This window comes from Squalius cephalus (genome assembly GCF_949319135.1).
Source record: "Squalius cephalus genome assembly, chromosome: 7".
NCBI lineage: Eukaryota > Metazoa > Chordata > Actinopteri > Cypriniformes > Leuciscidae > Squalius > Squalius cephalus.
The window spans coordinates 30,961,030-30,979,349 of NC_137128.1; the positions used below are offsets into that span (position 1 = coordinate 30,961,030).

Below are 18,320 nucleotides of genomic sequence, written 5' to 3' on the forward strand. Positions count from 1 at the left end.
ATTCAATGTTTGATTTGAACTCAGAGCATTATGCAAATATAAACTTTGGCTCATGGCTGCATTTAGATCCACTCCATACCTTGTTTATTTCACGTTAACCATAATTCCAGCTCCTGCTATTCTTTTAAACAGAGGACAAAGCACAAGAAAACCATCAGTAAAAAATCTCCATGTTTTGGTACATTTCAACAAAACAAGCTTCCATACAATTTCATAAAGAGAAAAGACCCAAGTGTTATATTTGAAGAATTTATTGTTCTGGCATTTGAAACCAAGAGCATCATAACAGACTATTGACAATATTTTAAACAATAAGAGGGGGGCAAAAACAACAAAAACTGAATTTGAACAACATCTGATGGAGTAAACCAATGGACCAAAAAGGAGGGGGGGGGGGGGGGGCATCCAGTCATTCACATTAAAGTACAGCAACAATAAAAAAAATATTCATGAGCATTTCCTTGCCTGTCCCAAGAAGGGATCATTAATAATATTAATATCAACATCGATAAAAAATAATTACAAGTTATAAAGAGAAGCCAGTACCACTGGGAAGAGTGGCTGGCGGCTGCTTCTGTGTAAGTGAGAAAGAGGAAAAGGAGAGATGGAGAGAGAGAAAAGGTTATGTAGGGCAGGATGTATTTGACAGTCTATGCAGAGAGGTCACTGTTGTCAAACCGTTCCTGATCGTACACCTCAGCGATCACTTTACGACCTCCGAACCAGCGGTTGTTGAGTGCCTGAATGGCCTTGTTCATCTCTGATGCTGCTGAAAACTCTACAAAGATCTTTACAATGACTTCAGCATCCTCCTCCTCACCCTGCTTCTCCTGGTAAATTATCACTCTATTAACGGCTCCGAACTTCCCACATTCCTCCGTTACTTCTCCTTCCAGATCATCATCTATGTCTTCAGGTCCAACCATGTTCCTGAGCACCATAACCGTAGACTGAGGAAAGAGCATACAGAAAAGCGTTTAAAACCTTTTCCATTATAGCACCTCTCTCCATTATAGCATTGCAAAATGATCAACTTGCATACACTACAATTAAAAAGTTTGGGGTCTGTACTTTTATTCAGTAAAGATAACAAAGGATCAGGACCATGTGACACTTAAAACTGGAGTAATGACTGCTGAAAATTCAGCTTTGCCATCATAAAAAAATAAACTTTAAAATGTATTAAAATAGACAACCAGTTAATTTATATAGAAATGTCATAATATTAATGTTTCTACGTTTTTTGATCATAAGACTTCTTTCAAACCATTTCTTGTCAACCCCAAACATCAGTGATTGAGAACTAACCTCTTGTTTTCTCAGCAGTTTCTGCATGACCATATGCCTTGCGCTGCTGCCCGAGATGCTCATGTGCTCCTGTTCACTGAGCATCTCCTGGCCCGTGCCGTCTTGAGCGGATTCCTCCTCCTCTTTTTCCTTCTTTGCCTCTTGGGCTGCAGCCACAGCTGCTGAGAGTGACGGCGGAGAGGCCAACACCGGGTTCACAAGACCCACCTGAGGCACAACAGGCATCGTGGGCCGGGCTGGCGTCACCCCTGCACAAAAACACAGGAGTCAGTATATTATTAACTGTGGTCTGACACTGAATCTCTGCTAGACACCTATAAATCCCTCTCTATGCAAGCGAAATGGACTATTACCAGACTACACAGCCATTACAGGACTGTTCCCTGAAAAAAACACAAAAAAGTTCACCCAAAAATTGTCATCTAGGCTGACATTTCAAACCCACATCTTTTTATAATGACACAAAAAAGGAAATCTTAAAACTACGAGCAATATATTAGTCGGATGGAGATAATAGGTGGGCAGGGCACAATAAATCATTACAAATATTTAAAAAAAAAATCTGAAATCCCAAAATAAATCATAATTTAATATCATAAGCCCCAGTATCTGATAATAATAAAAAAAGTTTGAAAATAGCTGTCAATTAAAAGCTGCTATTTGGGGAGCTTTAGAATATTTCTCTGGACAACGAGGGGCCTTTAAATAAAAAAGGCTGAAAACCACTTGTTTGCATGACAATGTTCAGAAATAATGATACAAATCAAAATATAAGTTGTTCATTGATCATCTTCCCCTACAGTGAGACGTTAACTAATGACTGGATCCCAGTATTAGGGAGATGACCTTGAGAATGTCAATGATACATTCAGTTTGTGAATGAAACGGATCAATCAATTGATTGAGAAGTATGATTTGTACATGAATCCAGCATTACTACTACACTTATGAAAGTGCCAAGGAGTGCTAGAGCGGATATCAAGACTTTCACTGAATAATGTCTTAAATTTGAATGAACTATTTCTTAAAGAAAATATTTATCTCAGCAGTAACAGGAAACACTTATCTTTCATGTAAATGATTCATTAAAAAAAGAAAGGTGAAAAAAACAAAAACAAAAACAAAAAACATGTAGAAATCAGACAGTTCTGGCATTGCTTAAGCATTCCTCCTCTGTACCTGCTCGCTTCTTGCCTCGGTGACTGTATTTTTTTTTTTAGTTTGAAACAAAAAAAAGATGATTTAAGATTGGGGTTACTTTTCCCCTTTTTATTTGAAACCCCATCCGTCCTCTTGGCTCGGCTTCATGATCAATTCCACAAAAAAAACATCTGAGATCTGAGAGACTCACTGGCCAATAGGAATGAGAGATTTGTTTATGAGGGGAGGGGTTAGAAACAGTCCTCTTCAAACTTGGTTGATCAGTGTGCAGCAAAAGGGAAGGGTCATGACGAATTTGGAGAATAAAGACAGGGAGGGGAAGAGAGGAGAGAGAAAAGGAGAAAGAAAGAGACAAGGAGAGAAGAGAAAATAAAAGAGAAATCTATTAGTGGACACGACCCACGACAGGGCACGTTAAACTGAGTACTGTGTAGGACAACAGAAACCTGAGGGAGAGAGAGATTGTGCACATAAAAGCTAATGTGGAAATGGGAAAACATGGTGGGCGTTCAGAATGAGCTTTGCAACTAAAACAAACAGGTCTGAGCACAACCACTTAAAATTAGTGATCCGTTCTAAATGATGTAGACCTAAGTAATGTGTGGGCGGTCATGCCTGTCAAATTAAGGCTTTGAAAGAAAAATAAAGCCTGTTTGTTTAATTATCTTTTGGTCGGACTCCTGTAAATGTTCCTAACAATCCTGTTTTAAAAAATACATGAAATGCTATCATTCATGCAAAAGACATCCAAGTAAAGGGCCCCACTCGCACACAATTCAACTACATGCAGAACCAAAATACTGAAAACGTACAGCACGATTAAGGCACACAAGTGAAAACACTGATTGTAGAGGGCCACAATACTGACAAAATACTACAAACCACTTCTGACTGCACCTACCTGTAATGACCCCTGGGGCCTGAGCAGCCATGACGGCCTGTGGAATCTGGGGCAGGTTCAGGCCCGTACCCCCGGCCATCGCCCCCAGAATAGATGCTCCCGCTACCGCTTCCTGGAAGAACAGAGTGGGACATATAGAAACACCGCCTGGACAGCGCCCGTTAAATGCACACATAACACCAACACTAGTGGACAAACAGACCTTTGCACACACAGACAAGCCTTGGGCCAGCTGCATAAAAATCGGCAGTTGGAGCTAATGGGCTATTGAGAAATTAAGATTTTTTTTGTCAGCATTAATATATAAAACATATCTACATGTATTGTACTGTCTCCAGAGCAGAAGATATACTCAACATACATGTTCAGTTTACGCTATATGCTCAGCTGTCCCTTAAGCCTTTGTATACAAGATTTATTCCAACTAGGGATGGGCATTTCAAAAATATTGTATTCGAATATTTGAATATTCGATTATTTAAATGAAGTTTAACGAGAAAGACGTCATTTTTTCAATCATTACGTTTGTCACCATTTCTGAACAAGCTCAAGCTTATGTTATATCATGGTGTTTTGTTTTTTTTAGCTTAAAACAATGTGTGCAAACAAGAATGAAATGAACAGAAGCATTAAGCTCACGCAGTGCACTTATAAACCAGACTGTCAATTATCATACAGAATGTATATATACACTTGAGTCAGCATATGGTTATCGTGTTTATATTGTTTCACATGTTCTTGAGAAAAACAAGTATATCTACATGCTCGGATGAAAGTCGGTTGTTTAGTCCGTCAACAATAAGGCCGGATGAGGAGAAAAAGCGCTCCACCAACAGATGCTGCAGGGACACAAAGATAATAGTGTGCTAAGCGACCACGTTTCTTACAAAGCTTTATGATTTCTGTCCCTGAAACAAGTCTCCCTCAACAAAACCTAAAGGATGTTTCGAGATCAAATTAATGGTCTTCTCAGCTTGCTCAGGGGTACATTTGCATCTACCTGCATTTCATGTGATTACTTATCGCGTTGGTGATATTATTATAACTCCGTTTCACCTCACAAAGTTCGCTCCCAACATGACATTTTGACCAAACTTTGCTGTGCCTAGAGACAGACGACGCCATTCTGTCATTAAATATGATCAACTTTCTCACACTCCATAGCGCCAATCAGTGCATTTAGTTATAAATGAGTTTTAGGTTGCATGCTTAAGACCTATCATGGACCCACTGCACTTATGGCCAGCAAATCAACATTTAGCTAAACTCGAATAGTATTTTTAATTTTTGAACTATTGCAGATCGAATATTCAAATATTCAACTTTGTGGATACCTCTAATGACAATTTTTTTTTAATTGATTTCTAAAGCAAAGTTGGGTTATATCGGACATATACATACATACATATATACATATATATATATATATATAAAACCTAGAACTAAAACCTGCTCAAGTTTAGGGTTAGTACTTTTATGCATTAAATTAAACAATTTAATTCACTGTTTTTAATATTGATAAGAAATGATTCCTTATCACCAAATGAGCATATTAGAATGATTTCTAAAAGATCGTGTGAGACTGAAGTAATGATGCTGAAAATTCAGCTTTGCCATCACAGAAAAAAAAAAAAAAAAAAACATTTTAAAATAGAAAAGTTTTAAATTGTAAAAACAACAAAACGGTTTTTACTGTATTTTTGATCAAATAAATGCAGCTTTGGCGAGCATTAAAGAGTTATCAAAAACACACAAAAAAAATCTTCCCAACCCAAACTTTGAACAGTTAATGTAAAAAAAATTTTTTTTAAAGCAGCGAAAAACTAACCGCTTAAAGAAATAGAAAGTTGATTGACATTAAACAATAGTGCAGTGTCTGTTCTGAAGGGTTTGCGCATCTAACCATTCAGGCATTTCATGCAACTAGGCCCAAGACCTGAAATAAAGGTCAAGAACATGTAACAAAACAAGCTAAATTTATTATTATTAGAAATCTGTATCATTAAATATAAATTATAAATTTAATTTAGACACTGCTAAACAAGTTAAAAACCTATGCATTTATTTGCTTACACAATATAAATTTAAACTAAACTATGTATGACAAGCATGAGACAACATAGAACAATTACATCATTGATCATACAGATTTACAATATATTGAGTAGCATATAGTATGGCAATTTTAGCATGATCTATGCTGTAGCATAGATGCAATAAAATTAACTAAAATGGAAGTAATCCACAATAGAAAATGCCAAAATGTTATCTCAGTATTAAAATATTATAGGCACACCTATTAACAAAGAACTATCAAGAGATAAAAGCCTCAAGAGATTAAGCAGACATCCAGAATAATAAATTCATCATTATGTGGGCCAGAACCCAGATTACAGATAAGAGGCATAATGTAGCTAAAAAATATTGGCAGAGGTGCTACTTAAAAGTCACCTGTGACTAAATCTGCTCAGCTTTGGGCCTGTCTAGTAAACATTCACTACCTAGCATCACTGTTACTGGGAGGTCTTGAAGACAAGTCTCTCCCCACACTCATTCTACACAAAACAAAAAGGCACCAGCGTGCTTTGAACAGAATTTCCTGAAGGATTTACCAGACAGTTGAGGAAGTCTTCTGTCCGATTCTCCGGCTGGGACAGATTCCATGCCATCTGTTTTTGGAGTTTACACGCTATGTTATCTTTCTGCATGTAAAACCTCGGTCTCAAATAAGTAATGTTGTGTCATAACTGAGTCTTCATGCCAGTCAATGCCTTAGCTGATTCAAATCAAGCCCTCACATACAGGACCAAGTGTCTGCACTAGCTTTGCTAAGCGAATTAAAAATCACGCTGCCTTACTTTACAAAGGAAGGCTTTTAAATGTCAAAGGAAGCAGCAGCTCACACTCTCACACACACTTTCCCTGACTAACAATAGATGGGTGAGGTGTGTAAATGCTCACCTGTGCTGTGATTTTGGCAGTGGCGGCTGCAGCGGCTACGGCAGCAGCGGGAGGCAGTCCGCCCGGCGTCGTTGGAGTCAGAAGGGGCATGGGTGGCGTGACGGCTTTGCCCACTCGGAGGTATTGCCCACCCAAGTCGAAAAGGTTCATGGAGGAAACGGCATCCTGCGAAGACTGGGCCTTGTCATATTCTACAGAGGAAACAGGGAGGACTAAGACTCAACAGCATCCAAGAAGACTCAGCATAAATCTACCAGAGCTCTGAGACAGTTACTGTGTAATTACCAGCGGGTACTTATGGCACAAATGTCCGTAACAGAGCCTAAGAAAACAACGACAACAGAAATAAAAACTTACTATGAAAGCATGTGAGGAACCTGCCCCCACCCTTCTCTATCCCCTGTGAGACATGTAGAGAACAGCATTCTGCCATGACTGACTGCTCTCAGTCAGATACATTTATATTCATCCGAATGGGTGAAGCAGTCGCCCGCTCACCTATGAAGCCATAGCCTTTGTGTTTTCCCGTCGTGGGGTCCCGCGCCAGTGTGCAAGACTTGATTCTTCCGAAGGCCTCGAACACGCTCTTGATGTCATCGTCGGACAAGTCAGGATGCACGGATGCCACGTAAATCCGGTTGAAGGCGCGCGCTTCTTCGGCTAGCTGGTCTATGATCGGTTGAGCCTGACCAATGTTGCTTGGTCGCCCCACCTATGAGTGTTGAAACAGATCAGAAATTATAGCATACATTTGAAATATTTAGGGGAAAAAGTTGGCTCACAAGTTATTAATATTCATTTTTACAAAGTGCTCACTTTAATGTTTCTACCACCCAGCATAACGGAGTTCATCTGTTCTAAAGCGAGCTGTGCTGCTTCTGGTACTTCATACTCTACAAATGCAAAACCCTGCAGAAAGAGCAGATTATCGTCAGTTAAAAATACAGCAATAATCAATAAACATAAAATGGTAATTCATAAAACACTTCACAACTATAAAAAAGACCTTCTGACCTTGTGTTTTAATGTAACAGAGTCCCAGGACATGTCAATGCTCTTAATGGGACCGAAAGGAGCAAAGGCCTGTCTGATGGTGTCTTCTCCTAGCTCGTAGTAGATGGACCCAACATAAACACGGCACATTATGGCTAATGCTCGTTGCCTCTGTGCTGCAACCTGTAATGGACAACTGATATGATGAGATGGTGCCAAGCCAGGCATATGCTAGTTCAAGGTGTTTCTCATTCATAGGCTTGTACCAATGATTGAGGATAGAACCAGCAGACAATAAACATGCTGGCACCGAAGACATAGCACTGGCTTTTCTTTACCTCCAAACATTACACACATGAGTACTAAACAACCACATGTATGCCAAGAAAAGGAGGGAAAACAAACATTTACTACTACCACTACATTCACAAATAGAACAGGAATGAAGGTTACAGAGTTACTTGGAGAAACTGTGTTGGACTTACAGACTGTAGTGGTGAGAGGGGATCTCCAAAGCCCATCGTTAATGAGGCCATCTGAAGGGAATTAGGGATCTGTCAGGAAAAACAAACCAACTGTCATTGACTGTTGTACCACAGTGGGATGTTTTTGTCAGCTGAGTTTAGAAAGGGTCCTTGAGATAACATTCACATTATGATACATTACAATCGTTTATGAATACACACATTGAAAGTTTAAAAATACTATTTCCCAAGTTCTTGAGCAGTTTTACCTGTAGGTTGCTGAGCTGTTGCTGCTGATGGGCGATGGTCTGTTTGACCAGGACGCTCTTGATGCTTTGTTCCATGGCATACTTCTTTGCCTACAATTGAGAGCACATAAAGTAAACATAACTTCATAACTAAAGTAACAACTTCAACACCTCAGCAAGACCACAAATAGCCAGGGCTCTTGCTAGACATAATATTCAATTTTACGAGATGAAACTATTAGTTCATTTGACTAAAGTATATGTCATTAATAATATATCACAAAGATAAAGATCAGATAAAAATAAAATTCACAAAAGTTAAATGAGAATGATCCCCCACTTTAAAATAGTGTACCAGCAATTGAGAATAGTACTAGCAGATAGTTAGACGCCACTAGTACTGAAGGCATAGCACTGGCTCTGCTCTCGTCCACTGCTTACTTACATGTGCACAGAGCAAACACATGCTTATAAAGCTAGAGGACATGGAAAAAGAAAAATCAATAAAGACTCAACATGACAAATTATAGAAACTTTGGCTTCAAGCTAAATGTGCAGATATCACACAAGGCTGCACTTAAGATGGTTCTTAAACGATACAACTATTTTTCAGTATCATGTACACTGATTATTATAGGTTATTCATTACTATTGTCATTTTGTGACAGCAAGAAAAAAAGGCAGCACAGGAAACAAGTCTCTTTCTGCTCTTCATGCTGATTTCCTTAAATATCTTAAGCGCATACCCTAAATTGCTCTCCGATCAACCTAATCACAATGTAACGAAGTGACATCACAAAATCACAAAAATATAAATGATGGCCCCTGTCTGATACACTATCCCACCCTCAAAAATTATACACAATCATTGATTTCACTACAAATGTGCAGCAGAAGTATCTGGGGAGTCTCACCTTCTGCAGCGCCTCCTGCTGTTCAGCGGTGAGTGGCGGCAGGCCGAGCTTCGAGGCTGTGCTCTGTCCATTCTCCATCATCAGAGCCTCGCCTCCCTGCACAGAGCACAGGCATCTGTCAGACCTGACGATTGTGAGCTGCAGCGAAACTGTACATTCACACTAGACAACTTCCTTACAGCTTTTAAGACCATCTAATTTAAGAGCAAACTAAAAAGGTATTAGTCATAAAATACATCAGGGGCCGTATTCACAAAGCATTTTATCTTACCACTAGGAGTACTCCTAAATCGCACAAAGATTTTAGCTAGGAGTTTTCTCTTAAAAGTTATTCACAACGCCTTTCAGACCTACTCTTAGTAAAGAAAAATGACAACTCCTAAACTAAGAGTGAGTCTTCGTTGCTATGGATGACGTCATTACTCATGCACGAGCTTGACTGAAGTGACCACCTTGATTGGCTGATGATTGTAACGCGGGAATGATTCCAAACACCTCCCCTACGATGATGAGTGACAGGTGACAGGTCTGAGAATGCGTGTGCCTAAATGAATAAAGAGTAAGGCAAAACAAATAGCCTAGTAGCCTAATGAAACATATGGATTGATGCAATATCTTTGCAACATTATTGAATTAATCTGTCACTATATGCCTCCGCCTACGTTTGCAAAGAGAAGAACATTTTAATTTGATTCACAATGAAACGTTACAATTAGTTTACATGCAATGAGTAGCCTAGTTTTGGTTGTTGTTGGTGGCGTTATTGCATCCCTAATTATGCCTACAATGCAGAATTGTTCCCTCGCGATTGGAAGCTCCTGTAGCGCCGCATACGCATTTCAAAACATTGCAACGTGAAATGCCACAAAAAGCGGTTTGTGAATAGGTCTTAGTGAGTTAGGAGTCCTCTCGACTTCTTTTAAGCTGTCCCAGGCTTAGGTGCTACTTTTAGGGCTAAAATGCTTCGTGAATTACTCTTAGTCAAAAAAATTAGGAGTCCTAAAGTTACAAGTGACACGCCCATTATTTTTAGGAGTTGCTCCTAAATTCGCCAGTTAGGAGCTACTTTTAACCTTAAAATTCTTTGTGAATACGGCCCCAGGAAACTTCTCTTGAACAATATTACGAATTATGCATTTTATGCAAATAATTTACTATTTGATCTTTATAAATGCATTTAAAAAAAAAAAAATCAGTGTTAGGGCTAGTGCTGGAAAGAAATCTACATCTACATAATTAAATTTCAAATGATTCTAGATCATTTTGAGCTTGTTCAAACTGCTTTCTACATTTTGGATGCCTTCAGTTTAGCCTAGGGCTTATCAAAAATACTGTTGAAATAAAAGCCTTCTGTATACATTGAATTTACAGGATCCTCACAAAATTGTAAGGGGAACATGGTGAATTTCCCCCTCAGTGGAAACAAATACTTGATTTTGTTATCTGGTTATATCTGACCATATAACCTTAGAGTGCATATGCTAAAGTTATTGAGCCCTCTTATTTAAAACTACACAAGAGAAAACTTAAGTACCTTTGCTCAAATGAACTCCAGAGTGGTGCACTGTCCCCCCTTAAGGAGGTTTGAACCCAAAAAGTTCTGCCATTGGCTTTGGAAATATAGTACAACCAAGAGATATGTTCTACAGCACAGACGACACATGGAGAGAAACGACAAAAGAAAAAAGGAAAAGAAAAACACAAACCTACTTAGAACAATAGAACTGGGTAGGAAGACAACAATTTGAGTTCACTGACATCCAAATCCAGGGAAAAAGAGTTGCCTCTAATGTTAAGGACCAAAAAACCTCAGTGACAAACCTTACGGCAACATATTTTGTAGACAGACGTTTTGTGGCAGTGATTCTTAATAGGACAGTTCACCCAAAAATGAAACTTTTGTCATTTAAGACCCCTCACACCAAAAATGATAACTAAAGTTTTACTAATCGTTCTAATTCCATGAGAACAAGGAAATTCACACCACAGTTACAACACAGTGAAACAATATCATTGGAAACACTTTTTTTCCCATCTGATGAATGATCAATCAGATCCCAGCCAATGTAATGAGCTCCAGCATTTAAAGCATTAGATGAAATAACTGCAGCGTACACTTAAACAGAACATCATCATTCGTTGGTCGCTATAGTTTTCATTCTTGGTGTGAACGAGCCTTTACTCATGTTGTTCCAAACCAAATGTTATTTTCTAGAGTAATGGCAGATGTCAACATTTTCACTAATGACTTTAATTTGTTTGTTTTGGCATCAGAAGGTTTAAAATATAAGGTTCGAGATGCATGGACTACTTCATGTCCTTTTTGAAGCTTGAAAGCCAGTCCACTACAGTCGTATGGAAAAGAGCAACCAGGCCGATCCTCAGTTTCTCCTAATGAATGAAGAAAGTCATACAGATTTGGAACAACATAAGCAAATAATTTTCATTTTTAGCTTAACTATTCCTTTAATAGACTGAAAACAAAATCTCCCAATGCATGAATATTAGTGCAAATAACACGAACACTGCTCGTATTCATACAAAAATTACAGGATGTCTGCTACCAAGATGGTACAACGGGATTGATTGACAAATAATGAACAACAAGATAGTGAAAATGTGTTTTTGTTGTAATGACTATGCAAAAAAAACTATTTACCATCCCTTACCGCTCTGGTACGTTTTACACACATACTGGTGACATTTAAACAATATATTAAGGAAGCACAGGTTGCTTAATGCAACCTTTTGTTGATCAAATATATGCAATAATTCAATAATTAAAAAAAGAAATAGGACACATCGAAAGTTCTTTGCAAACCCCTTTTATGACAGGCTAATTGTGGTCTTGGGGTGAGCAGTGGATTGACCCCTTACCTAGCGCCTGCTCTCCGCTGGGGTGTCTTGTGAGATTATATATGGGGGAGCTTTTACTGTTCAAAACGGAGTCTACAAGGAAAGAGAGAGGTTTCAGTAAACTCATGTACACTGTGCCCACATGCCAACTTAAAAGGGTGAATTTCACCTTACTTTTCATAGCATGGGCTTTGAGATGTCTGTAGAACAGACTTGTAGTTGGTGGATAGACTAATTTAATTGTTCATGCAGTGCTGTACTGATTTGCAATACAAACATTACCTAACGTTGACAAATAAAGTAACCACACTGACTAGGAAGCCAAAAGAGCAGCATTCAATAAATGCTGCTTATGTATCCCATACGTTCTGACCAGGCACGAGGCCTTATATAATGTTGGGTTAAACTGTATTCAATAAGATGCGTGACGGTGATGCACATTTTTTTCAAAAGCGAATTGTAACTGCAACCAAACCTCGGTGTAAAACACGGAAACAGAGCGCTTCGTTTCTATTAACGCGTGCATCAGCGAAGTTGATTCAGCTCATGGAAGACAATGTGAACGGGTTAACGCGTTAGCTCAAATAACGTTTCAGAGAGCGAGTAAGTGCATGCGTTTAGGTTTTTATACTAGTAATAACCCGCTAAAAATAACCGTTCTAAGTAAATCCTAGCTGTCAGAAATGACATAGTCAGTCGAACATTATTAAATAATCACTGTGGTTAAAAAGAGACACGCAGCAGCAGGCCGGGAAGAAAATCCCGCTCTCAGTGCGCTAAGCTAGTTAGCCATACCCCTGTGCATCTAGCTGTTTTAAATTAAATCTCTATCCGGACACATTATTATATGCGCATGAAATAATACTGTGTTTATATTAAGAGGGAAAATAAACAAAATATTACATTTACCGCTGAAACAGCCACCGCCATTGAGCACACCTTCCAGCACTAACGTCCACACCGCGAGGAAGACTACGAAATCTCGCGATATCCAGAGAGCGCATTAGGTAAGAGGCGCGCAGCTGCAGTGTGTGGCCGATCAGGCTTTGATTGGAGCTTAAACAGTGTACGTTCGAGAGCGCAATAAAACATAACTTTTCAGTTTTCTTGTAATAATATGTGGCACCACTGATAAGACGTTCCCAAAAACTATAAAAGTATTTTTTGTCTATAACAAAAATGAACAAAATCAACAAAACTATTACATATTTCCATCACCAAGGGAAAAAAATGACACACATTGTGAACAATTATTATTAATAAATATATTGTCTGGCATTATGCAGCCTATTATGATTTTCAGCACGGAAACAGTAAAACAATTATGAAAAACAAAATTCAATAAACATCAAAAACGTAAATCAAATGCATAAAAAACATTCTCTAATTAATTAATTAATTGTATAAATGTAAAACTGTTCAAACACGTGACTTGACTTGCCCTACACACACACACACACACACACACACACACACACACACAAAACAACAACATATTATTCATATTATGAATTAAGAATGAGTAAAGAACTAGAGCTTAATAAAACATTTTGTATAAAAGTGAATGGACCATTTAGTTTATGTGATTCGTATTCATAAATTTTAAAAATGAAAATGTTTAAATTTATTCAAAATGTTTTATTAAGCTCTATTTTTTGAACTCATTTAAAATTCTTAATTCATAATATGAACAATATGTAAGGATTATTCAATTCAATTTGATGGAATTTTACTATTAACTGAAATGTGTAAATCTTGAAAAAAGGCTTAAGTTTGTTTTGACTGTACCTGACCTGAAAATTCCCTTGTCCTCAGAGCACCATTAAAGTTTCAGTTAATATCTACATTCATTATATCAGACATTTTCTATGTATAAACATGAATAAATTCAGTCATATTAAAGTATTAATAATATATTTTAATGTTATAGTATTTCATGTCACAGTATACAACTTCATCACAAAAAAATCAAATAAAACGGCCCAAAACAGAAGTCTGGTTAATGCATTTGATTCAGATGAGAAAGGAGACCAGGAATTAGGAAGAGTACATTTTAAAAGCTGCTCACTGTACATTCATATATCTCTCGTATATACATACAAATGAATCACATTGCAAGACATTCGAGTCTCATAATAACACTAGGAAGATGGTGACTGTTTTTTTTTTCATGACATCTGAATCATTTGAATTTGCAAGAATAAACAGAGATTAGAAATCTCTTGTAATGGTTTTCTAAAGCTGCAATACTTCCATGCCAATATAACAAAAATGAACAATTCTGTCAAAGCATTCTTTTCCTGACATGCATATATATATATTTAAGGGATATTGGGAAGTCAAAGTCATTGGAGAGCACAGTACTGAAAGCATCCCTAAAATAGATACTATTGCTCTGGACGGCATGGCAACATAGATGTTTTCACAGAATATGTAAGTGTCAATCAAATACAGGACAAGTTGTACTTGCAATGTAGTATCCATTCTTGCCATCACAGCACCCAGTACATATTTGGCTTTGACATGGTTCAAGTTCTCATTTGCATGTAGCATACATAGAAAGTAGTGTATAATTCATTTTACATGACATAAAATATACACATACTGTGGGAATATGTAAATGCCTAATAGAATAACAGCCCTTCATACCCAAAGGAGGGATTTATAAAAGCAAACCTTTGTTTCAGTCAATGGTCAGTTTATTGTATGCAATCATAATGCATTAATCAATATAAGAGACAAAGAAACAGATAAATGTTAAACACCTCTGAGCAGTCAGCTGATCTAAGATCAGCTCATATTCACATTAAGAAGGCAAATAAAAATCCCATGATAACACTGTTAGCCATGAACAGGACCCCTGTGTTAGTGAACCTATTATTAGCTGCTAAAAACGCTTTTATGATTTATTGTTTGAGCTTGTATCAGTCGCTTTGGTCAAAAGCGTCTGCTAAATGAATAAAAGTAAATGGATTTGGAGTACTGTAACTCATTTTATTTTCTTGGTAAAAGTCATCTGGATGAAGTGCTATTCTGCTTTATTGATTAAAAACTAGGAAATATCAGATCGAACTTCACTTAGGCTGCATTTATTTGATCAAAGCTAGAGTAAAAACAGTAATATTGTCCAATATTATTGTTATATATTTTAAAACGTCATTTATTCCTGTGATGGAAAAGCTGAATGCTCAAGATTTCTTATTTGGTGCTCAAGTAACATTCCGTATTATTATCATTGTTGAAAACGGTTGTGCTTCTTGATATTTATGTGTAAACTGATTTTCTTTTTCAGGATTCTTGAATAGAAAGTTCAAAAGAACAGCATTTATTTCAAAATAGATTTTTTTTTGTAACAATGCAAGTCTTTACTGTCATTTTTGATCAATTTAATGCATCCTTGCTGAAGAAAAGTATTAATTTCTTTCATAACATAAAAATCTCACTGACCCCAAACTTTAAAACGGTAGTATACCATTCTAGGATAGCATTATTGCCACGGTTTACAAATATTTGCAAAGTTCATTACCGTCTGCATCAGAAAAGCTACTGAGATCTCTGTATAAATCACTCCACATTAAGAGCAAGAAATGAAGTTGAAAAAAATATATAATTATAACAAGAGCACTTGCCATTGTATCGTACATTCGTTTGCTCAAAGTCAGCCTGTTAAAGCATACATAATAAGATAATATAGAAATGTAGAATTAAACATTGATACATTTTCCTTTTAAACATGTATACCAAGGCTGTGTATTAATTGTTTAAAATAATAAATAATACATTTAAGTCTAGAACAAACGTACTCCAATCATATTGCCTGATGGGAAGCAGCAAATATTTCTTAGACACTTAGCCTCCTCTCAGAGGTTCCCGAAGCTCTGTCAACCTAAAAATCATCAGGTTGTGTGAAACTTTGTCCTTTGCTAGATGAGGATGGATTATGCCATAGACACGATGACTTGGAGAGATGTTTTTAAAAATCAGTTAATCCGTCTTTTAAAAAAAAAAATGTCACAACCCAAAATGCTGGCACTGAAGGCAGAATCTCTGCAAGTAATGGAAGTGTGTTTCTTCGTCATGGTAAAATGACATCAGTAATTTAAACTTCAAGATTAAAGTAAACAGTTTGAGCTCTTTGGAGTTTGTGCAGGTACCATGCTGTGTGACGAGCTTTCTCCCCAGGCCCATCGCTTATTCTCAAGCCATCTTGTCATGACCTTCATTATGTAATGTTGCACTTTTGGTCTTATTTCCCTCTAGTCAGTCTTTTGCTCTCTCTTTTCTCAAGCTCTGGCCCAGTCTTCAAGCACTGTCTGTCTATTCTAGGACCAGCTGGGCTTAGTACATCACAGCCATGGCAGTAGGGGAGGTGGACGTCCCTGACCAGTGCTTACATAATGCATCCTCAAGAAAACATGCCAACTTCTCGCAGTCTTCCTGCAGGACACAAAAACCAGACAATCACATTCACACATAAAGCAAAACTACATGAGCTATGTTTTTCATTCCTTACCACAGATGCCTTTGAATTGCACACTAGGGGACTAAAAATAGGGTTGGGTGGTGTGTTCCAAATTTTAACCTTTTCATTTATATGCGTCGTCTTTTTTTTTTTTTACCATGGAAGTGATGCATATCTTTAAATAGTAATTAGGCTTGTCACTACACCTATATGTTATAAATTAAAACAAAACCTTAAACGCTTCATAATCCTCCATATCACCACATCACAAATTCCAAACTCCAAACTTCCAAATTCCATTTCAAACTCCAACATACAATTAGTATATCCAATCTGGTTGTTTATATTGTCACAAAATGTAAACTATATTGGCGAAATATTTAAAGTTGGATATATAATGCATCCAACTTTACCTACTTCTATATACAGCAAATATACCAAATCTCAACTGCCTGATTGTTTAGATCATTCTTAGGTGTGTAGGTGCAGTCAGTATGGACTGTACAAAATACAATGAGAGTTAGAGGTGAGTGGGCCAGTTTAATCTGTGCTGATGAGTCAATTAATTGATGCAAAAATTTTTCTGTGTTAATTTGTTAATTTTGTATTGTTATTGTATTTGTATTGTATTGTATTTTATCATTACTGGTAGACAGATGACAGCTTCGGTTTTCGGTAGCTAATCGTCATGCACTATGATACGAGTTCTAAAATCAGCTCAAAATATCAAACATGTTTTGATATCTGCTAACTGGATGGAATCATAATCTGAAGCTAATAAGATTGAGTCTGTGCCCAACATACACTATGTGATTTTCTCTCCAACTGCCCAAAACTATTGTCAACTTATATCGACTGCAAATCGAGGCAAAAATCTGAACAAAAGCGTATTCCAGATAAATAATAAAGCTTGATGGTTAGAAGAACTCATGCTTACCTCACTGATGAAAGCATGGTGAACCAACTCACTAGCCAAATCTTTGGAACTGTCAGCTGTGGGGGAAAAATAATAATAAATAATAATAATAATAATAATAATAATAATAATAATATATTTTTTATATAAAAAAAAAAAAAAAAAAAAAAAAATTATATATATATATATATATATATATATATATATATATATATATATATATATATATATATATATATATATATATATATATATATATATATATATATATACAATAATTACTTGAATTTGAATGTGATAATACAATAATACAATAATATACATACAATAATTACTTGAATTTGAATGTGATAATTACTTACATCGCAAAACATCACAGCTAAGCTGACGGTGAAGTCTGTCATCCATCTTTAAAAAGAGAGAGAGCTACAGAGAAAGAAAGGATAGATTATGCACAATACTTACAGAAGCCAAGTAAAGCTACAACCCCCCCAAAAAAATTAAAACTCACATGACTCCTTGTGCCTTCCTCATTTGCTTCCAGATTACACTGGATCTGTACAACCTGTACGAAAACAAGCCAAACACACCAGGTTTTTAAGAGGACAGTATTACTAATAACTAATAGAAAGTAACTAAAATACTGTTTGTACATGGATGAGATGCATTGATCACCATTTCTGGGAAATGTTTAAACAAATGTCAGCTTTTTCAAAATGACCCTTGCTCATCATCAGTGTCATAACTGGACACACTTCCCATTAGGCATCCAAACATTTGTTGGCTAATATTTTGCTTCAAAAAATACAACACAACATTTAAAATGAACTGTAAATCTGTTAAGTGATTTTTTATACAAATGAACTGATTCACTAACATATTCAGACTTCCTAAAGCTTCATATGAGGCATAGCATCAATACTTGTGGTTAGTTGCTCCCAACACTGGTTCTAACATAAACCTTCTTCTAACCTTTCTGGTTTCAGTCTCCTGTGGTTCTGGGGTTGGGGTCTTCACAGTCTCCATCTGTTCCTGCGACAAAGAAAGAGCGCGGGGGATAGGATGTGGCCGATGGGAAGCAAAGTTCATCAGGGGATATATGCCATTTCTGTTCATGCAGAAGAGGAAAGGTTTCA

At 36.9% G+C, this 18,320-nt stretch overlaps 2 protein-coding genes across 24 annotated transcripts in view; both read right to left on the bottom strand.

Annotated features, from left to right (window-relative positions):
- Window positions 1-65: 65 nt before the first annotated feature.
- puf60a (poly-U binding splicing factor a) lies at window positions 66-12,849 on the bottom strand. Of its 22 annotated transcripts, XM_079875562.1 has the most exons (15): window positions 12,716-12,849; window positions 11,828-11,899; window positions 10,485-10,593; window positions 8,951-9,046; window positions 8,058-8,147; window positions 7,810-7,878; window positions 7,346-7,507; window positions 7,148-7,240; window positions 6,830-7,043; window positions 6,332-6,522; window positions 5,983-6,039; window positions 4,132-4,209; window positions 3,371-3,482; window positions 1,309-1,556; window positions 66-950 (listed from the first exon to the last, which is right to left on the bottom strand). In XM_079875562.1, exons 4-15 carry the CDS (start codon window positions 9,029-9,031, stop codon window positions 651-653), a joined length of 1,695 nt encoding a protein of 564 aa, XP_079731688.1. In that variant the 5' UTR covers window positions 9,032-9,046; window positions 10,485-10,593; window positions 11,828-11,899; window positions 12,716-12,849; the 3' UTR covers window positions 66-650. The 22 variants fall into 22 exon arrangements, with proteins under 22 accessions (XP_079731688.1, XP_079731686.1, XP_079731687.1 ...); XM_079875560.1 differs by lacking the exon at window positions 10,485-10,593; XM_079875561.1 differs by lacking the exon at window positions 10,485-10,593 and having other exon boundaries at window positions 12,710-12,849.
- Window positions 12,850-14,289: 1,440 nt separating this feature from the next.
- The window catches only part of nrbp2a (nuclear receptor binding protein 2a), a 32,711-nt gene continuing 28,680 nt past the window's right edge, over window positions 14,290-18,320 (bottom strand). For both annotated transcript variants that reach the window (XM_079875569.1, XM_079875570.1), the window contains exons 14-18: window positions 18,157-18,292; window positions 17,696-17,749; window positions 17,547-17,610; window positions 17,206-17,261; window positions 14,290-16,243 (exon numbers count right to left, since the gene is read on the bottom strand). In XM_079875569.1, the coding sequence (XP_079731695.1) occupies window positions 16,145-16,243; window positions 17,206-17,261; window positions 17,547-17,610; window positions 17,696-17,749; window positions 18,157-18,292 (409 nt within the window). In that variant the 3' untranslated portion in view covers window positions 14,290-16,144. The remainder of the gene's footprint in view (window positions 16,244-17,205; window positions 17,262-17,546; window positions 17,611-17,695; window positions 17,750-18,156; window positions 18,293-18,320) is intronic.